At 41.3% G+C, this 15908-nt stretch overlaps 1 protein-coding gene across 6 annotated transcripts in view; it reads right to left on the bottom strand.

Annotated features, from left to right (window-relative positions):
* The window catches only part of MAP7 (microtubule associated protein 7), a 99704-nt gene that overhangs the window by 22880 nt on the left and 60916 nt on the right, over positions 1 to 15908 (bottom strand). For 4 of the 6 annotated variants that reach the window (XM_028723516.2, XM_028723515.2, XM_028723513.2 and 1 more), the window contains exons 4-6: positions 8709 to 8872; positions 8143 to 8260; positions 4772 to 4882 (exon numbers count right to left, since the gene is read on the bottom strand). In XM_028723516.2, coding sequence (XP_028579349.2) covers positions 4772 to 4882; positions 8143 to 8260; positions 8709 to 8872 — 393 coding nt within the window. The remainder of the gene's footprint in view (positions 1 to 4771; positions 4883 to 8142; positions 8261 to 8708; positions 8873 to 15908) is intronic. The other 2 variants (XM_028723517.2, XM_028723518.2) reach the window with 1 other exon arrangement.

Below are 15908 nucleotides of genomic sequence, written 5' to 3'. Positions count from 1 at the left end.
TCCTATGGGAAACCGTGCATCGCAAGACGAAAAAACCGCAAGACGAAGAGACTTGCGGAACGAATTAATTTCGTCTTGCGAGGCACCACTGTATTTCAATTGGTCCTTCTAAGTACAATTAACAATGGATAAATTGGTGTCACATGGAAGCTGCTACATATCCAGAGCATATGAAACTGCCTTGTACTGAACCCATCTGTCTCTATTAGTCCATCTAGCTAAATATTTTCAGCCAGGGTTTCAGATAGGAGTCTTACCGAGCCCTACCTGGAATGCAGGTATTGCCCCAGGGACCCTCTGCATGCTAAGCATGTGGTCTGTCACTGAGGGATAGTCCTTCTGTGTGGTGTTACCTTAATGCATCCATTAGTGGAAAACTACTTAGGGTGCTCCAAATGGATGGTGGGTATAGACAACTATTTACTTGGAAAGTTGTCACCAACCAGCTAAATGGGAAGGACAAATTTTCCACTTTCAGTAGTTCCTATTTGGTGTTGCTGGACAAAAGCTCAAATGGCCTCTTCGATATGACTTATATCAGGTTGCAGAACCTGTGCTTTCAAAGAACTTTGGGCTTTGCAGACAGTACAATTTATGTTGATCTCAATATGATCTCACCTCCTGGACAGGCACAGATTACACTATGTGTGGGGTTTGTGGAGAGCCGATGTGCTGAGTCCACCCATGCAATCTAAAAACAAAGCCAGTTTGGCTACAGTCCTGCAGTTGGTTCAGAGAGCTATTTTTCATTTTCTGTACAATATGTTTTTTCTACTAATCCTGTTGTGAAATCATCATGGAGCTAAGTAAGTGGAGCGGGGGTGTGTGTGCGTGATCCAAAAACTAGTACTATTTATTATGCATAGGGAATTTACTTCTGAGTAAACATCCATAGGATAGGACTGCAAGTTCCCCTCATATTTTGAGCTAGGGGGTCGTTGTTGGGTGCAGGATCTGTAGAGAAAAATAAAATGTCCCAGCTTCATAGCCATGCTTTTGCACATCACAGCTTAGCTCCTGAAACTGACCTAGCTAAGGGCCATCTGGAGTCTAATTTGTGAGGCAACGCCATTTTTGGGAGCAAGGGTGGGGAACTGCTGGCTCTCCAGGTGTTCCTTGACCACAACTCCCAACATCCCTGAGCACTGACGTATGACAACATCTGGTGGGCCACAGGAATCAGGTTTTCGTTCTACACCATAGATGCCGCACAGCCACAAGAGCAGAGGACAAAGGGTGCACACATAAAAATACAGCGGAGCACACATAAAAATACAGTAGATACACACACACACAAACACACACAGAGAAAATGTGGCTCGATAGACTTTTTCTTCCCCTCACATAATACCAGAATGAAGGATCAGCTAATGAAGCTGAATGATGCGAGGATTCAGGACAGACAAAAGCAATTACTTTTCCACAGAGCACATACTTAAATATGGAAGGCACTGCTGGAAGACATGATGGTCACCGACTTGCACGGTTTAAAAAAGGCGTTGGACAAATTCATGGATGAAAGTATCCATGGCTACTAGTTACAATGGTTATGTACCTCCTCCAGTATTGGGGGGAGTATGCCTCTGAACATCAGCTGCTGAAGCTCATAAGCAAGCTTGCTCCTGTTGTACCCATGCACTGCTTGTGGGCTACCAACAGCCATCTAGTATGCCACTGTGAGCAGCAGGATACTGGACTAGTGTCGGCCTGGTCTAGCCAGGCTCTTCTTGTATTAGAATCATAGAATTGTAGAGCTGGAAGGGGCCAGAAGGGTCATCCAGTCCAATCCCCTGTAATGCAGGAATCTTTTACCCAATGTGGGGCTCAAACCTACGACCTTGAGATGAAGAGTCTCATGCTCTACCAACTTAGTAACAGATGCAGCAGATGGAGTGGCAAATAGGAAAAAACTGGAATTCTTCTGTATAGCTCTGCCAGCCATAGATTTGTGTAATGGAGGGGGAGAAGATAGATGACAATCTGACCCTTTAGGGGGAATACATAATTGATAGTCCTTAAAATTGCATTTAATTCTTTGGGTATCTCAAAAGACGCTCGTGTTTAAAAGGCAAATATGACACTTGGCTCCAATTCATATTTAAAGCCATGATCCAAAAATGCAATTTAGGACTACAGAAGAGCTTTTCCATACATAGTTTTCCTCCACTTAATACCAGTGTCACATCATGTCATGTCAGAAGGAAAACTGCTTTTGAGACTCAGATTCAAAGGTGGCTTGTCAAGTAGTGCACAAGGATGCAGCAATGGGAGGGGGGTGGAGAGTTAGCTTTCACAGTGGCCCAGCTCACTGCTCTAGGATCAGAGATGGGGAACCTCAGGCGTTGTGGCCAAATACAGCTCTCTAGACCAGGCATAGGCAAACTCGGCCCTCCAGTTGTTTTGGGACTACAACTCCCATGATCCCTAGCTAACAGGACGAGTGATCAGGGATGATGGGAATTGTAGTCCCAAAAAACATATGGAGGGCCGAGTTTGCCTATGCCTGCTCTAGACTTCTCTACCTGGCCCATGGAATCCTCCACAACCCTTTCTAGCTCTGCTTTGCACCCTGATTGTTTTTGCCAGGATGGAATGTGTCCTTGAACTATGATAATAGATCCAAGATAGAGAGAGGTATTTGAGACAAACTAGCTGTACTAGAGGGGGGAAATACATCTGAGACTCCACCCACTTTTGCTTCTGGCTCCACCCACCACTGGTATAGTTCCTGTCAAAGCATTCTCAAAGGCAATGCCACCAGGGCTATGAGAGCTATAATCTCTGATAATATGAAGAAACCTAGCTGGTAAAACTCTTAATGACACCCAGGTAGCTCTTCAGAACCCTTTCATGTTCCGACAACTGAAGCTGGGAATCTAAAGGACCATGTTTGGTAGGACAAGAGTCAACTTTGAAAATCATTGCATTTTCACAGCAAAACTAGGTTTCCACATTCATTTAAATATTACATGAACACTTCTGCCTGAACATAAGGTAAAGGTAAAGGTACCCCTGCCCGTACGGGCCAGTCTTGACAGACTCTAGAGTTGTGCGCCCATCTCACTCAAGAGGCCGGGGGCCAGCGCTGTCCGGAGACACTTCCGGGTCACGTGGCCAGCGTGACAAAGCTGCATCTGGCGAGCCAGCGCAGCACACGGAAACGCCATTTACCTTCCCGCCAGTAAGCGGTCCCTATTTATCTACTTGCACCCGGGGGTGCTTTCGAACTGCTAGGTTGGCAGGCGCTGGGACCGAGCAGCGGGAGCGCACCCCGGCGCGGGGATTCAAACCGCCGACCTTTCGATCAGCAAGCCCTAGGCACTGAGGCTTTTACCCACAGCGCCACCCGCGTCCCTCTGCCTGAACATACAGAAGTCTAAATTGTCATGGAATGGATGTACTGGGGAACTGGGAAAGTAAGTTTAAGGAGAGCGCTTTTCAGGAGCAAAACACATGGGATTACAACCACTCCTTTCAAAGCTCAATTCGTGATTTGAAAATGGGCACACTTATCTACAAACAGCACTTTGCAATAAATAGGAAGTGTGTATCTCTTTTCTGGCTATACTTCCAATACATTTTATCATAAATCTTAACCCTTCTCTTTAAAAAAGGTTTGTTTAACTTTTGGGGGGGAGGGAATCTTTGAAAGTTTCTGTGCATTAATATAGAAAAGAAATAAACTATTTTTCTTGAGAAATTGTACTTTGCTACCTAAGAGGTTGCTACAGCCAGATCAGTCACTCTTTGACAATGTTTCAAAGCTACAGCATATGAACTGTCAGCCTAGCATACAACACAGCATGGGGACACATATGTTGCCATACATGCAGAAAAGCACACACAAATACTGAAAGCAAACCCCACAGATTGCAAAGACATAATCAGAACAATCCTACACGTTTACCCAAAGCAAGTGCCATTGAATTTAATGGTACTTACTCCCAGGTAAGGGTGTATAGGATTGCAGCCTGGGTTTACCAAACATATGAGACCTTCCAACCAGTTTCACAATACTGTCTTGTAATAATTGATAACCTTTTTAAAAAAAAAATATAAATAAATATCAACCTACATTTTAAAAATGAGTATCTGCAACAAACCAGATTACAACACTCTGGATATTTTTGGTTAACACTGAGATAGTATATTTCATCTATCGGTTTCTAAGCAAAGAACATATGAGACAGGCCCATTTTTTGTTCTATGTCCAATAAAACATTAAAATGAAAGAAGCATCTCATTTAGCTGAACTCCCCCACCTCCGGCCGAAAGACTGAAATATGATTTGGAATAAAGCTTATCTTTCAAATCAAGTCACTGTGTAAGATCACAGAGTCACTGAATATCCAGTTTCTTACCCAACTTAAGCCAGTTATCTGAATGCCCTGGAGAAATTCAATAACTTGTTTTTAAGTGGTTAAAAAAATATAAAATGACCAAATGAGTATGGTCTAGTGGTGATGTTCAAAAAATTAAAATGGATTCCATGCAGTATGGAGAGATAGATGAGTTGGTTCTTTAGTTTTCAATTCATTTACTAAAAAACCTGACAGAAGCACTGCTTTTAGCACTTGCTAAGTGTACCGATTCAGGCAAGTTTCAATATTTCAGATATGTGGTGTTTTTTTTCTTTCCAAAATATGGTCTTGTGTTGGAAGCTTTTTTCTTTCCTCTTTGCAATGTAAATAAAGTGCCTTTAATAGTTGCTGAGGTTTTACAGAACATTTTAGCTCTTTCCTTTCAGTTGTTCCTTTTAAAAAAACTGTACCTCTGTCTGGAGAATTTAGTAATGTTGCAGATGAGGAGGAGAGTCGCTTGTTAATGACTGGATCAACATGTTTCGAAAGGTTCATTGTTGAAACAGATCGCCTGTCTGGATCTAAAACAAATGGAAATAATGCTAATTGACAGCCCGCATGCAGAAATGCAACTTCCTAGTCCTCTAGAGGGAAAAGTATACCAGAGTAATAGGTTTTCTTCCTATCAAATGGCACCTTTAACAAACAGGAAGGACTTTCAGGGGACTTTGTAGGTGACTCAAAGACTGGGCACAAAATGATATAATGTCAGGTTGCCACCACTATTCATTCAGCCAAACAAACATCATTTTAACGAGACAAATCTGAATGAAATGGCAATAAATAAACACAATGAGATTTCCGTGTCCATCTCATTGTGCTTACAAAAAAGGTGATGCAGTAAGCCTGGAGGAAATATGGGGAAATGATAGAGAAGCACTGAACATGCCTACCCGTATTTGGGCTTTAGAAAAACAAATCTGTTTAAAAAGAGCATTTGGCTACTAAGTTCTGGTTTGCATGAACAAACCTTGGCTACAGCTCATGGTTAAGGAGGAGAAGGTTTTAACCACAGGCCCCGATTCAGACAATAGACTAAGTGTAAGCTTGGTGTAGCCCAGCATGTAGTAGGAGCAAAAAGAAGACATAGCAGGGGCAAAGGGGCTGCAAGCTTCTTTCCAGGAGCCTGAATTTTCAGTCTCGGGAAGCCACATATTCGCTTATGTGTCATGCAAACCAGAAGAAAGTAAGTCTTTTGACCAGGATGCTTCAGAATCATGAGCACCTGTATTATTAAGATGAGACAGGAGTGAATACAGCCAGCACACCATGCCAAGAAAGGAGACCAAAGAAGGGGGCGAAAAGTTAGGCAGACTCAAAGTTCTAAGAATTCCTGTAAATAAATTATAGAGGATATAAAGCTGATTTAATGGACTTTTTTATTTATAAAAACTATTTATATAATGCTATATCATGCTAAATATCAATCCAGTTAACATATATAAAAATTTAAAAAATATATATTTGAGAACTTATTTGGGCAGAGGCTTACACAAATCTAACCCTGTGCCATGAAGCAAATAGGAATATCTGCCCATATTTGTTGTTTGTTCGTTTTATATGTGTGTTTCAAACGTTAATGCGATTGTTTTCTTTTATCATTGTCTGAAAAGGTGGGATATAAACAAATACGTAATTTTGAGGGTTCTTCCACCAAAGTTGGTGTCACATACAATAGATGCCTTACCAAAAGCATCCATTATTGAATGGCCATTTGGACAAATGTCATACTATCCTAATCATTCCAGCCATTATACCAACACCTATATACCACTTTTTATTAGGACTTTTTTCATTGTCCATATCCACTTTTTCTTATCCTCTCCACCATTTCCACTAGCATGATATACAATCCTAGCCATTTTGCAATCCTAGAGTGAAATTTCTCCTCCACCACCAGCCTTTTTTTTAAAAAAAAAAAAAAACAGGATAGGCCAGAAAAATCTGCAATTTTAGTATGACATTCTTTTTTCTATAACAGAAAATAAGCAACTAGTAGTGTGAGGAGAAAGCATGGGGGCTGGGAGGGGGGTTTTGCGAAAAGCTGTTGTGAGTGGTGAGAGAGGTTAGAAAGGAAAAATTAAGAAGTGCTAGGAGAGAGCACTGAAGCAGACATGACCAGAATGCCATCTGCCATGTTTGTTTGGATAGACAGAAACTGCATGTCTGGAGAGAGGGGAGGGAGGATTGAATGACAATCTGAAGGGCAATCTGTAGCACACATACTTTGTAATGGGGTTTATTTTACTTTCCTTAAATGCTGGCTTGGTTTGAGAATGCACGCTGCACCACCCTTCTCTTCCAGTGCTGCAAAGTCAGCAGCTGTGCTATGCTGAGAACTTAACAGTTACTTCAAGAGCACGGAAAGGTAAGCGCGCAGTTTAAAGGGATTTCAGTTGTAAATGAGAGGTGGGAAGTGGGGAGAAAGGAGGATAAAAAAAGAACTGAACAACTATATTCCCCCAAAAGGAATTTTGAAAATGTTGTTTCTTCTGAAAGTGGGGGGGGGGGGGGGAGAGAAGAGTCCAAATACTGTATATAAACAGAATCCTTTCAAAACTGTATGCTGTATTTTGAGAAGCTGTGCCACATTCTTTAAGTCACCCAATAATAGCTTGGTAAATGTGAAGGCGGCAGGGGCTATCTATCAGCTCTAGTCTATGCGGCAAGTGTTAGGCATGCACTGTCTCTAACGAAAGATGGTTTAGTTACTGGTGTACTGGTCCTATTCTGAGGAGATAAACTACTGGTGATAAAAATAAAACCAACAAAATCACAGGGATTTATGTACCGGGTTTTCTAGCACCACCCAGAGGTCTGAAGTGGTACTCCAAGCCTGCTAAATCGAGAAAGGTGAATGATGATTCAACAAAATAACCTAGGGACAGAATGCAAGACAATGATTTTCAAAAGTAAAGAAAAATTTAAAAGGCAGCAAACAAGTTATAAAGAGAGAAGCAAAGAGAGTAAGTAGAACATTGTTATGGAAAAGCAACTGTTTATTGATTTTGCAACACAATGAAATTAGTAGTAATATGAAGTACTTGGTCTTGGTAAGCGCAATGATACACATATTTGTTTCATGATAAAGGCAGTAACACCCATTATTGAGCTTGTGTAGAAGAAGGTATTCAATATATATGCAAATTCCTAATGTTAAAGCATACTGGGCATCTCTTTAGAATTAAAGCCATCACATGACACCTGCATACACAGAATGCGCTTGGGGAAAATACTGCATGATTTATTTTGTACCTGATATTTTGTCAAACTGAATTTTTTCAGAGGAAAGGAGAAAACTACTTAAAAAATCTTTTCAATATTAATGAATATTAGTTATGCTGATGAGTGGACCCGCCACCCACCCACCCACCCCAAACACTGGCTTTTAAAACAACAACAAAATAAACCCCCGCTTCCACTTTTTATATAAGAATTCACATTGTTTCCCTAAAATACTCATATTAATAAAGTTTGGCAAGTACATGAGTTTCCAAAAGTTTGGCTTAGACCGAAAGACTGCTGGCACACAGACACAAGGTCAGAGAAGAGACAGGCAGAAAGAGAGAGAGAGAAAGAGACGAACAAAGCAAATTAAGTGCAAATACAGATGGAGCGAAAAAGAGCAGTCAGTTCTTAAAGCATTAGTTCAATTTCTCATTTGTGAGCGCTTAGGCATAAAAGGCAAGAAGAGTGGACAAGCTTCCTCAATCACAGTCCATAAACCCATATTAGCACAAAGACAGGGAGCCAGGCTGAGACACCTGGTCTCCTGTTTTACCTGTATTGTTAATGCTGCTGCTGTTATGAAGTGCACCTCCCCAGGACCACCTATTTTGCTTCTGTTTCGGTTTCTGGCTCCTCTCAATTGTGCGCCGCACGACCGCTTCATGGCGCTCCTAATGAGATAACACACAGCTAAGTGTCTGAACAGATACAGCCATATTTTGACAGCAACAATGCAATCAACAAGGGTACAATGCGTTCATCTTCAGGCGTGCCCAAAGAGCCACTCCGAATGGAGACATGCATGAACCACCAAGTACACCCATCCTGCTGTATGGGTGGTCATTGCTGCTCATTGAGGCTCACAGACTTTTCCTGCCTACCTGCAAGTCATTTACTTCTTAAATTCATATCCTGGCCTTCCATCCAAAGGAGCCCAGGGCCTCAAACACACCAGCAATAAAACAAACAAACAAAAATCTAAATACATCTAAAACTGTATACACAATGGGAAGAATGCAGGAAGGAGCCCACACTGATGCTAGTGGCAAAAAAGTACATGTGTTTTCACTGCTGAAGGTGGAAATTCAACTTCCCATAAGAAATTCAACTTCCGTTTACCTTGTCCTCTTCTATCCGCTGTCGGCGTTTTTCCTCCACTGCAGCTCGCCTTCTCTCTTCTTTTAGTCTCTGCTCTTCTAATTTCTTTTTGCGCTCCTCTAGGTGTTTCTCATAATATTGCCTTGCTCTTTCTTCTTTTTCTACCCAGGCAGCTTCTCTTGCCGCTAAATAGCAACAAAGGAAATTTCACTTACAATGCTGTTTGCCTGGCAATATTCCCAGTTTGAACACCTTAACAGCACTCTAGTATTAAGGTCATTTCCCATTTTAGTTGCAATAAGGTTGGTTATTACAGTGGTACCTCGGGTTAAGAACTTAATTCGTTCTGGAGGTCCGTTCTTAACCTGAAACTGTTCTTAACCTGAGGTACCACTTTAGCTAATGGGGCCTCCCACTGCCGTCGTGCGATTTCTGTTCTCGTCCTGGAGCAAAGTTCTTAACCCGAGGTACTATTTCTGTGTTAGCGGAGTCTGTTACCTGAAGCGTCTGTAACCCAAGGTACCACTGTACATTATTTTACCCATGACTAGAAATTCAATGATTGGTGATGTTTTGCTTTGATATAAATAGCTATGAAGTTGGATTCTATATCCAAGTACTAAAAATTAACAGTAAGTGGACACTATGAAAACCTTCTAGAGTGGAGCATGATTATACTGAATCAGACCACTGGTCCATCTAGCTCTGTGTTATCTACATGTACTAACAGCCCTTCTGCATAATAATGGATGGGAGAGGGGAATTACCTTGGGAATTTGCGGAAATTCTACCATTGGCGTTGTTTTAAAAGATGCTAAATTACCACATTATCAACGATGTTTTGAAACATACTTTCCTTTAGCATTTAATAACTATAATCTAAGAAGAGTTATTTTTGCAAAAAGGACAAGGGAACCATTATTATTTATTTCATACATACTTTCAAGAGATTGAGAATTGCCAACATTGCCTCCATTAGTATTAGGCTTTTAATTTTTAATTTTAATTTTGTAACTTTAGGACATTAAAAAAAAATGTTTTGCTCTCAGGTATCATTCATTCTCTCTCTCTCTCTCTCTCTCTCTCTCTCTCACACACACACACACACACACACACACACACACAGACAGTATCTGATGGGAAGTCTTCATGAATGTAATTTCATAACATCCCTAGAAGGGATCTGGAAATTAGGGTGCATTTTCTGAGATACTCTGAACCTAAAATGTTTAGGAGCATTAAGGATGTGATTCTAAGCGTACTTACAAGGTGGAAGATCTGTAACATTTTTTTTTTTTATAAAGAGGCTTAGGCAAAATTTCTTAAATTTGTATAGCATTTCACACTAATAAGGAAAAAACAACACAACTATCAACTTTTTAGAGTAAGTTTTTGTTTATCCCTAAAGGAATGATAGTGCATTATAATAATAGGTTGTATTCAACGAAGTGCTAAGCAGGTTGTTTCATTGGAGCAAGAATTTCTCCTCGTACAATGAAACCATCTCTTTCTTTCACCTCCCCTTACATTCCCCTAAATCTGAATTTTCTCCGTATCCTCCAGAGCATATTTGGGGACAGTGAGGGGGAGCAGGAGGGGGGAAACCCCCTTGTGCTAGTGCTGATTCTTGCACTAGTGCAAACATGGACTTGAATAACACCCATTATATATGCTATATTCTTAATTTATTCAACAGTTTATATCCTGCCATTTCCAGGCAGCTCACAACAAAATTAAAATGCACAGGAAACACAAAACAAATAAAATAAAATGCAGTCTAGATCAATATATAACTAGTCCTGCTGCAGTTCCTGAGAACAGATAACAGAGTACAGGATAGACTGGCTCTGATTAAGGGACATTTTCAGAAGGTGACCTGAAACTCTAGTTGCTAAAAATAAAAAAGCAATTGATACAATTTTTATCTAAACTTCCACCACCCCTCACTGGCTTGCCAACAAGGTAATAAGTTTTGTCTTATAGATTGATGGCAAGTTATGGATTCTACTGTGAATGCCAAGAAATTAATTTACACTTTGAAATCTCAAAGAATCTTCCTCTGCAAATCTCGGCTGGGTAGTTGGAGAAATGGAGCTATTTAAAAATCTCTTCTTATGAATGAACTGAAGCAGAACACAATGGCATTAGGTAAGATTCTAGCTTGCAAGCAATGATATATTATATAAATTAGCTTACGTCTTGATTATCTAAGCAAATACTTTCGGGCTACGGTTCATTTCAAAATGCAAATAATTTATAATCCAGACAGCAAAACAGGAATCGCTTGTTCCTCCAGTTACAGAAACATTAGCATTACTACTGTACTACACTTGAATACACAGCTTAACCTGACAGGAGCAGGGGGGAGTGAAGCTGGATATTATTATTCAGCTCTGTACTGTACAGGGCCAGCCCTCGGCAATTGTCCTGTTTTGACCAGGACATCCCGGAATTACAAAAGCCATCCTGGCTTCTGATTGGATCCCGGATTGTCCTGTCTTTTGGTCTCCTGCAAGAGTAAGGAACTCAAAGATGCTCATTCTTGGGTGCCACGCAAGTCAGCTGGCACATTTTAAATAAGAGAGAAATGTGCACAGTCCCGTCTTAGCAGGCTACTGCTGCTGCTCTTGGGGGCACCCAGAGGGTCCTCATCAAGGCCTACCCACCACTGCCAGCCCTGCAGGATGTTCACCTTCCTGCTGCCAGCCAGAAGGAGTGCTTCTAGCAGGGCATGCCAGGCAACGGCTCCATGGAGTTCAAGTACCAGGCAGGGAAGATAGGTGGGGATTCAGAATCTTTGTGCTCAGTGCCTGGTGCTGGTGGAGAGGAGTGGTGGGTAGACTGCCCCTAAAGGTGGAGTTTCCACTTGGCTGCCATGACCGAGGCTGTGCGCACACACACACACACACACACACACACACACACGTATACAGGGCATGCGGATGGAACTGCCATCTTCATTTTCATCACTGGGATGTTGGACGGCATGCTACCATTAGGAAAAAGAGGGGCAATTGCTGGAAAGGCAGTAGCTGCAGCCCTCTGATGGGAGAAAGAGGAGTGCATGCTACATGGCACAGCCAGGAGTCCTTCAACAAGCCTGCTGCCTCACACAAGATGGAGAATGCTATATTGTCACCAGTGTCTGTTTGTTTGTTAGTTATTGTAGCATAACAACCGTTACTAACAACCCAAAGGTGCAGCAGTAGGGTGTTATACCACACCATATACAAAGCAAGCAAGCAAACAAAACAAAATAAAATAAAATAACACATCAACTTAAATAAAGACATCCATATTTCCCGAGCTGGATAACGCTGCCAGGGTTGAAGTAAGATTCAACTGGCAGTCCAGTCAGCTTCTGTACACTGAGTGGGAAGGCGATGCCATCTTGCCCTTTACTGCAGGCATCCTGATGAAGGATGCCACCTTTAATAACTAAATCAAAAGGATGCTATTTTTCAAGGGTTTGATATATATTCTTCCGGATCTAGTTATACCAGAAAATAAAGCTTAACAGAAGTATCTTACTGCTGTTGGTCTTTAAAGAAATGACTGTATGTAAATGTATATACATGATGTCCTATGAAAAATCCTTAATACAAAGCTGTTATAATTATTAACAATAAATTAGAAATGCTGCTCTTTGAAATGAAAAAAGTTTCAAGTGATAGAAACTCATGGGTGGTAAGTCAATATTGCTTCAGGGAATAAATATTGACTGAGCCATAAGTTAATAATGCTACCCCCTCTCCAAATCTCATCTGTCATTCAGCGCTTGTCTACATTTGGCTTGTCTTACAACATATGCAACATGCAGATGGCCTGCATAGTGAGGGCAAGAAGCCCAGTGCGATTGTGCAAGGCCTGCTCTAAGCTAGCTCTGAAATGTATGTGGATGGAAATTGCGCAAAAGGGAAACAGGAGATAAAAAGAACTCTGTGCCTCCTCTGTTTATGGTTTGCCCTGTATCATTGCTCCATTGTCCTGATACCTGGTTTTATGCTGGTGCTGTCATTTCAGTATCAAGATGTTGTGTATTTGTTGTGCTTTGGGACTGTTTTTGTGTAAGGTGTCTGCTAATAGTGTGTGTGTGTGTGTGTGTGTGTGTGTGTGTGTTATTCTAAGAACAGTTTACACAAAGGGAGCAGGAAGTTTGCTACGTTTTCTATCAGGAAAAAGGAAAGCACCTTTGAACATGACTTGTCAGCTTAACAACCATAAAGTATTAAACCAAAAATAAAATAAAAATAAAGCATTAACCCAGGCTTCCCCAACCTAACATCCTCCAGGTGTTGTTCGCCTACAATTCCCATAATCCCTGTTCATTTCCTGTGCATGGTGGGATTTAAGAGAGTTGAAGTTCAAAACAACAGGAGAGCCCTGGGCTTTGGAAAGCTACTTAACTGATAAGCTAGATGCTACAAGCACCTTCTCAGCATAAATCAGGACCCTCAGGGAAAAAAAATAGTAAACCACAGCTAGATTCATATGGAAGGAGGGAGTCTTTCAGCTATCCTGGTCCCATGCCATTTAAGAGTTTTCTAAGTAATAACCAGCACCTTGAATAGGGCCCTGAAATGAATCTGAAGCCAGCACAACTGGTATAAGGCCAGTGTAACATGGTCCAAGAAATAGACACCAGAAAGCATTCTGCACCAGCTGCAGTTTCGAAAAACTCTTCCAGGGCAGCCACACACAGACCACACTGCAGGATTCAAGTCTGAAGGTGTCCAAGGCATGTGACTAGACTTACTGGGTGTAAAATATGAGGGACACTTCACATAGTATCCCCGCCACCCCAAGATGGAAATGGAACTTTTGCTTCAAGTCCCTATTTTGCTTTCTCTGGTGCCTTGCACTGTCCCTTCAAGTTTGAGCCATGCTGTTCAATTGAATCCTGAGAGTTTGGGCAATATGATCAAACCAATCAAAGAGAACCAGACTGACTGATGAACAGCCTGGATTAGTGCCAGACAACTTCATGTTCTATAGTACATGGAATAAAATTATCAAGGAATAAGCAAAGATAAACGGAAGAGAAGAAACATGAAAAACACAGCTGTTTTGCAGAAATGTATGTCCAAATGCACGAGAGAGCATATGATTTACAGATTTGACAGGTAAATAGATAGATAATTTGTTTATCTGCTGTTAATTTTATACTGCTTATTTATCTGTACTCTCAAACCAATGCAATTATGCTTTATGGTCTAAATATAATAGTGTGCAGGGTCTGATTAGAGTGTGAAATAACTGTATCTTTGCCTTCTACCCTTCTTTCTGAAATGCAAAAGAAACACCACCAGCAGGGTCAGCTGCAGGCAACTGTAATGTGCCATTATGATCTATTTAAAAATATGGCAAGTTGACAGACATCATACTGAGGAAGACATTTTTCACAAAATTGAGAGTGGCAGCCACTGTGCTTTGCATTCACATAAGAAGAAAAACAACCTTTTCTCCTCCTCCTTTGAATGGTTGGCAGTTCAGAAAAAGTTAAAATATGTTCAAACCTGCTTAACCCTCATGGTTCCTAGCCAAAGAACCTCAGAAATGGTCGATCTGTGAAATGACTGGGAATCTCCAGGATTTGTAGCACACTCACAAAACAACAATTCTCAAAAATTAATTAGTGGAAACTAACTTAGCTGATTAGTAGATCTCAATTTACTCTCTCTTCTATATGGGGAGCTTCAACATAAGGGAACAGACTTCAAGATGGAGAAAACAGGCAGAAATCTTTTTTTCCTCCTCTCATAAAACCAGAACTTCAGGTCATCCAATGGCAGGTGATATAAGACAAACAAAGGAAGTATGTCTTCACTATGTGCACCATTAATGTATGAAATTTGCTACCACAAGATATGGTGATGCCCACTAGCTTAGATGGCTTTATAAAGGGAGTAGGAAAGATCGCAGAGGATAAGTCTACTAGCCATAACGGCTACAGTGGTACCTTGGGTTAAGAACTTAATTAGTTCTGGAGGTCCGTTCTTAACCTGAAACTGTTCTTAACCTGAAGCACCACTTTAGCTAATGGGGCCTCCCGCTGCTGCACGATTTCTGTTCTCGTCCTGAAGCAAAGTTCTTAACCTGAGGTAATATTTCTGGGTTAGCGGAGTCTGTAACCTGAAGCGTATGTAACCCAAGGTACCACTGTACATGGAAATTCCAGGTTCAGAGGTGAGATGCCACCAGACACCCGTCGTCAAAGAGCTGTTACAGGAAGAAGGGCTATTACCTTCATGTGCCGCTTGTAGGCTTTGCTTGCCCAAGGCCTCTGATTGTCTACTGTGGGAATCAGAGCACTGAACTAGAGGGATCTTTCACCCTGATCCAACAGGATCCTTCTTATGGAACAAGGGCAGCCAGTGCTGCATTTCAGATGTTGTTGGATTACAGTCCCAACCAGTTTGCTCAATTTTTAGTAATAATGGGAACTGTAGTTATAAACATTTAGAGCTCACCATGTTGACTATCTTTAAAATACCATTGCAATAAGAAGGTTCTGCATACATCATATTTTAGTTTGCTATGAAACCATGTCAAAAATAAAACCCACCCCAAAACAAAACAAGATGACTTTGATCCAGAGCTCCTGTAAGTAGAACTCTTTTCACAGGACACTCTCACCAGAAGTAGGAGGGAGAGAAAAACCTTCTGGAAAAGTATGGGAAATAGAATTGGGGGTTTGAAGGGAGTAAAATTGGTGAAAACCATCTTCCCTCCTTTCCTCCAGCAGGAGCCTTTAGTAGACCTCTGCCTCTTCCATAAAGGAAGAAGCATTTATGTTTTTGTGGGACACTGTGAGTTCAACCTTAGAACTTCAGAGAAGAAATACCCTGGCAGGAGGTGCAAAGCTTCCTTTTCAAATGTGAACAATAAGAAAATGTACGGCAACCAGTCCGTACACTGAGATAGTCTTTAGAGGTCCTTCCCATGACCTGAGGAGAGGTGGGCAGCAACGGGGCAAGACAGCCTTTTCTGCTGTGCCCTCTACAGGTGGAAGGCTCACATGGCTCTCCAATGTATTTCCTATTGCAGGCAAAGACATTGGTTATTTTGAAATGTCATGGATGGAGGCTGACAATAGCATTCTAGAACCTGCAGTAGCTCCTGCCAGTTTGCACTTATTATTTGAGTAGAACCAAGACACACAAAAGTCTTTTTCAGATTAATGACAATATGTACTTCTCGTGCTAAGTAACACCACTTTAT

This window comes from Podarcis muralis, chromosome 3, assembly GCF_964188315.1.
Source record: "Podarcis muralis chromosome 3, rPodMur119.hap1.1, whole genome shotgun sequence".
In the NCBI taxonomy this organism is placed as follows: Eukaryota; Metazoa; Chordata; class Lepidosauria; order Squamata; family Lacertidae; genus Podarcis; species Podarcis muralis.
Note: the sequence above shows the minus strand (reverse complement) of the source record. Positions and strands in the feature narration are given on the sequence as shown.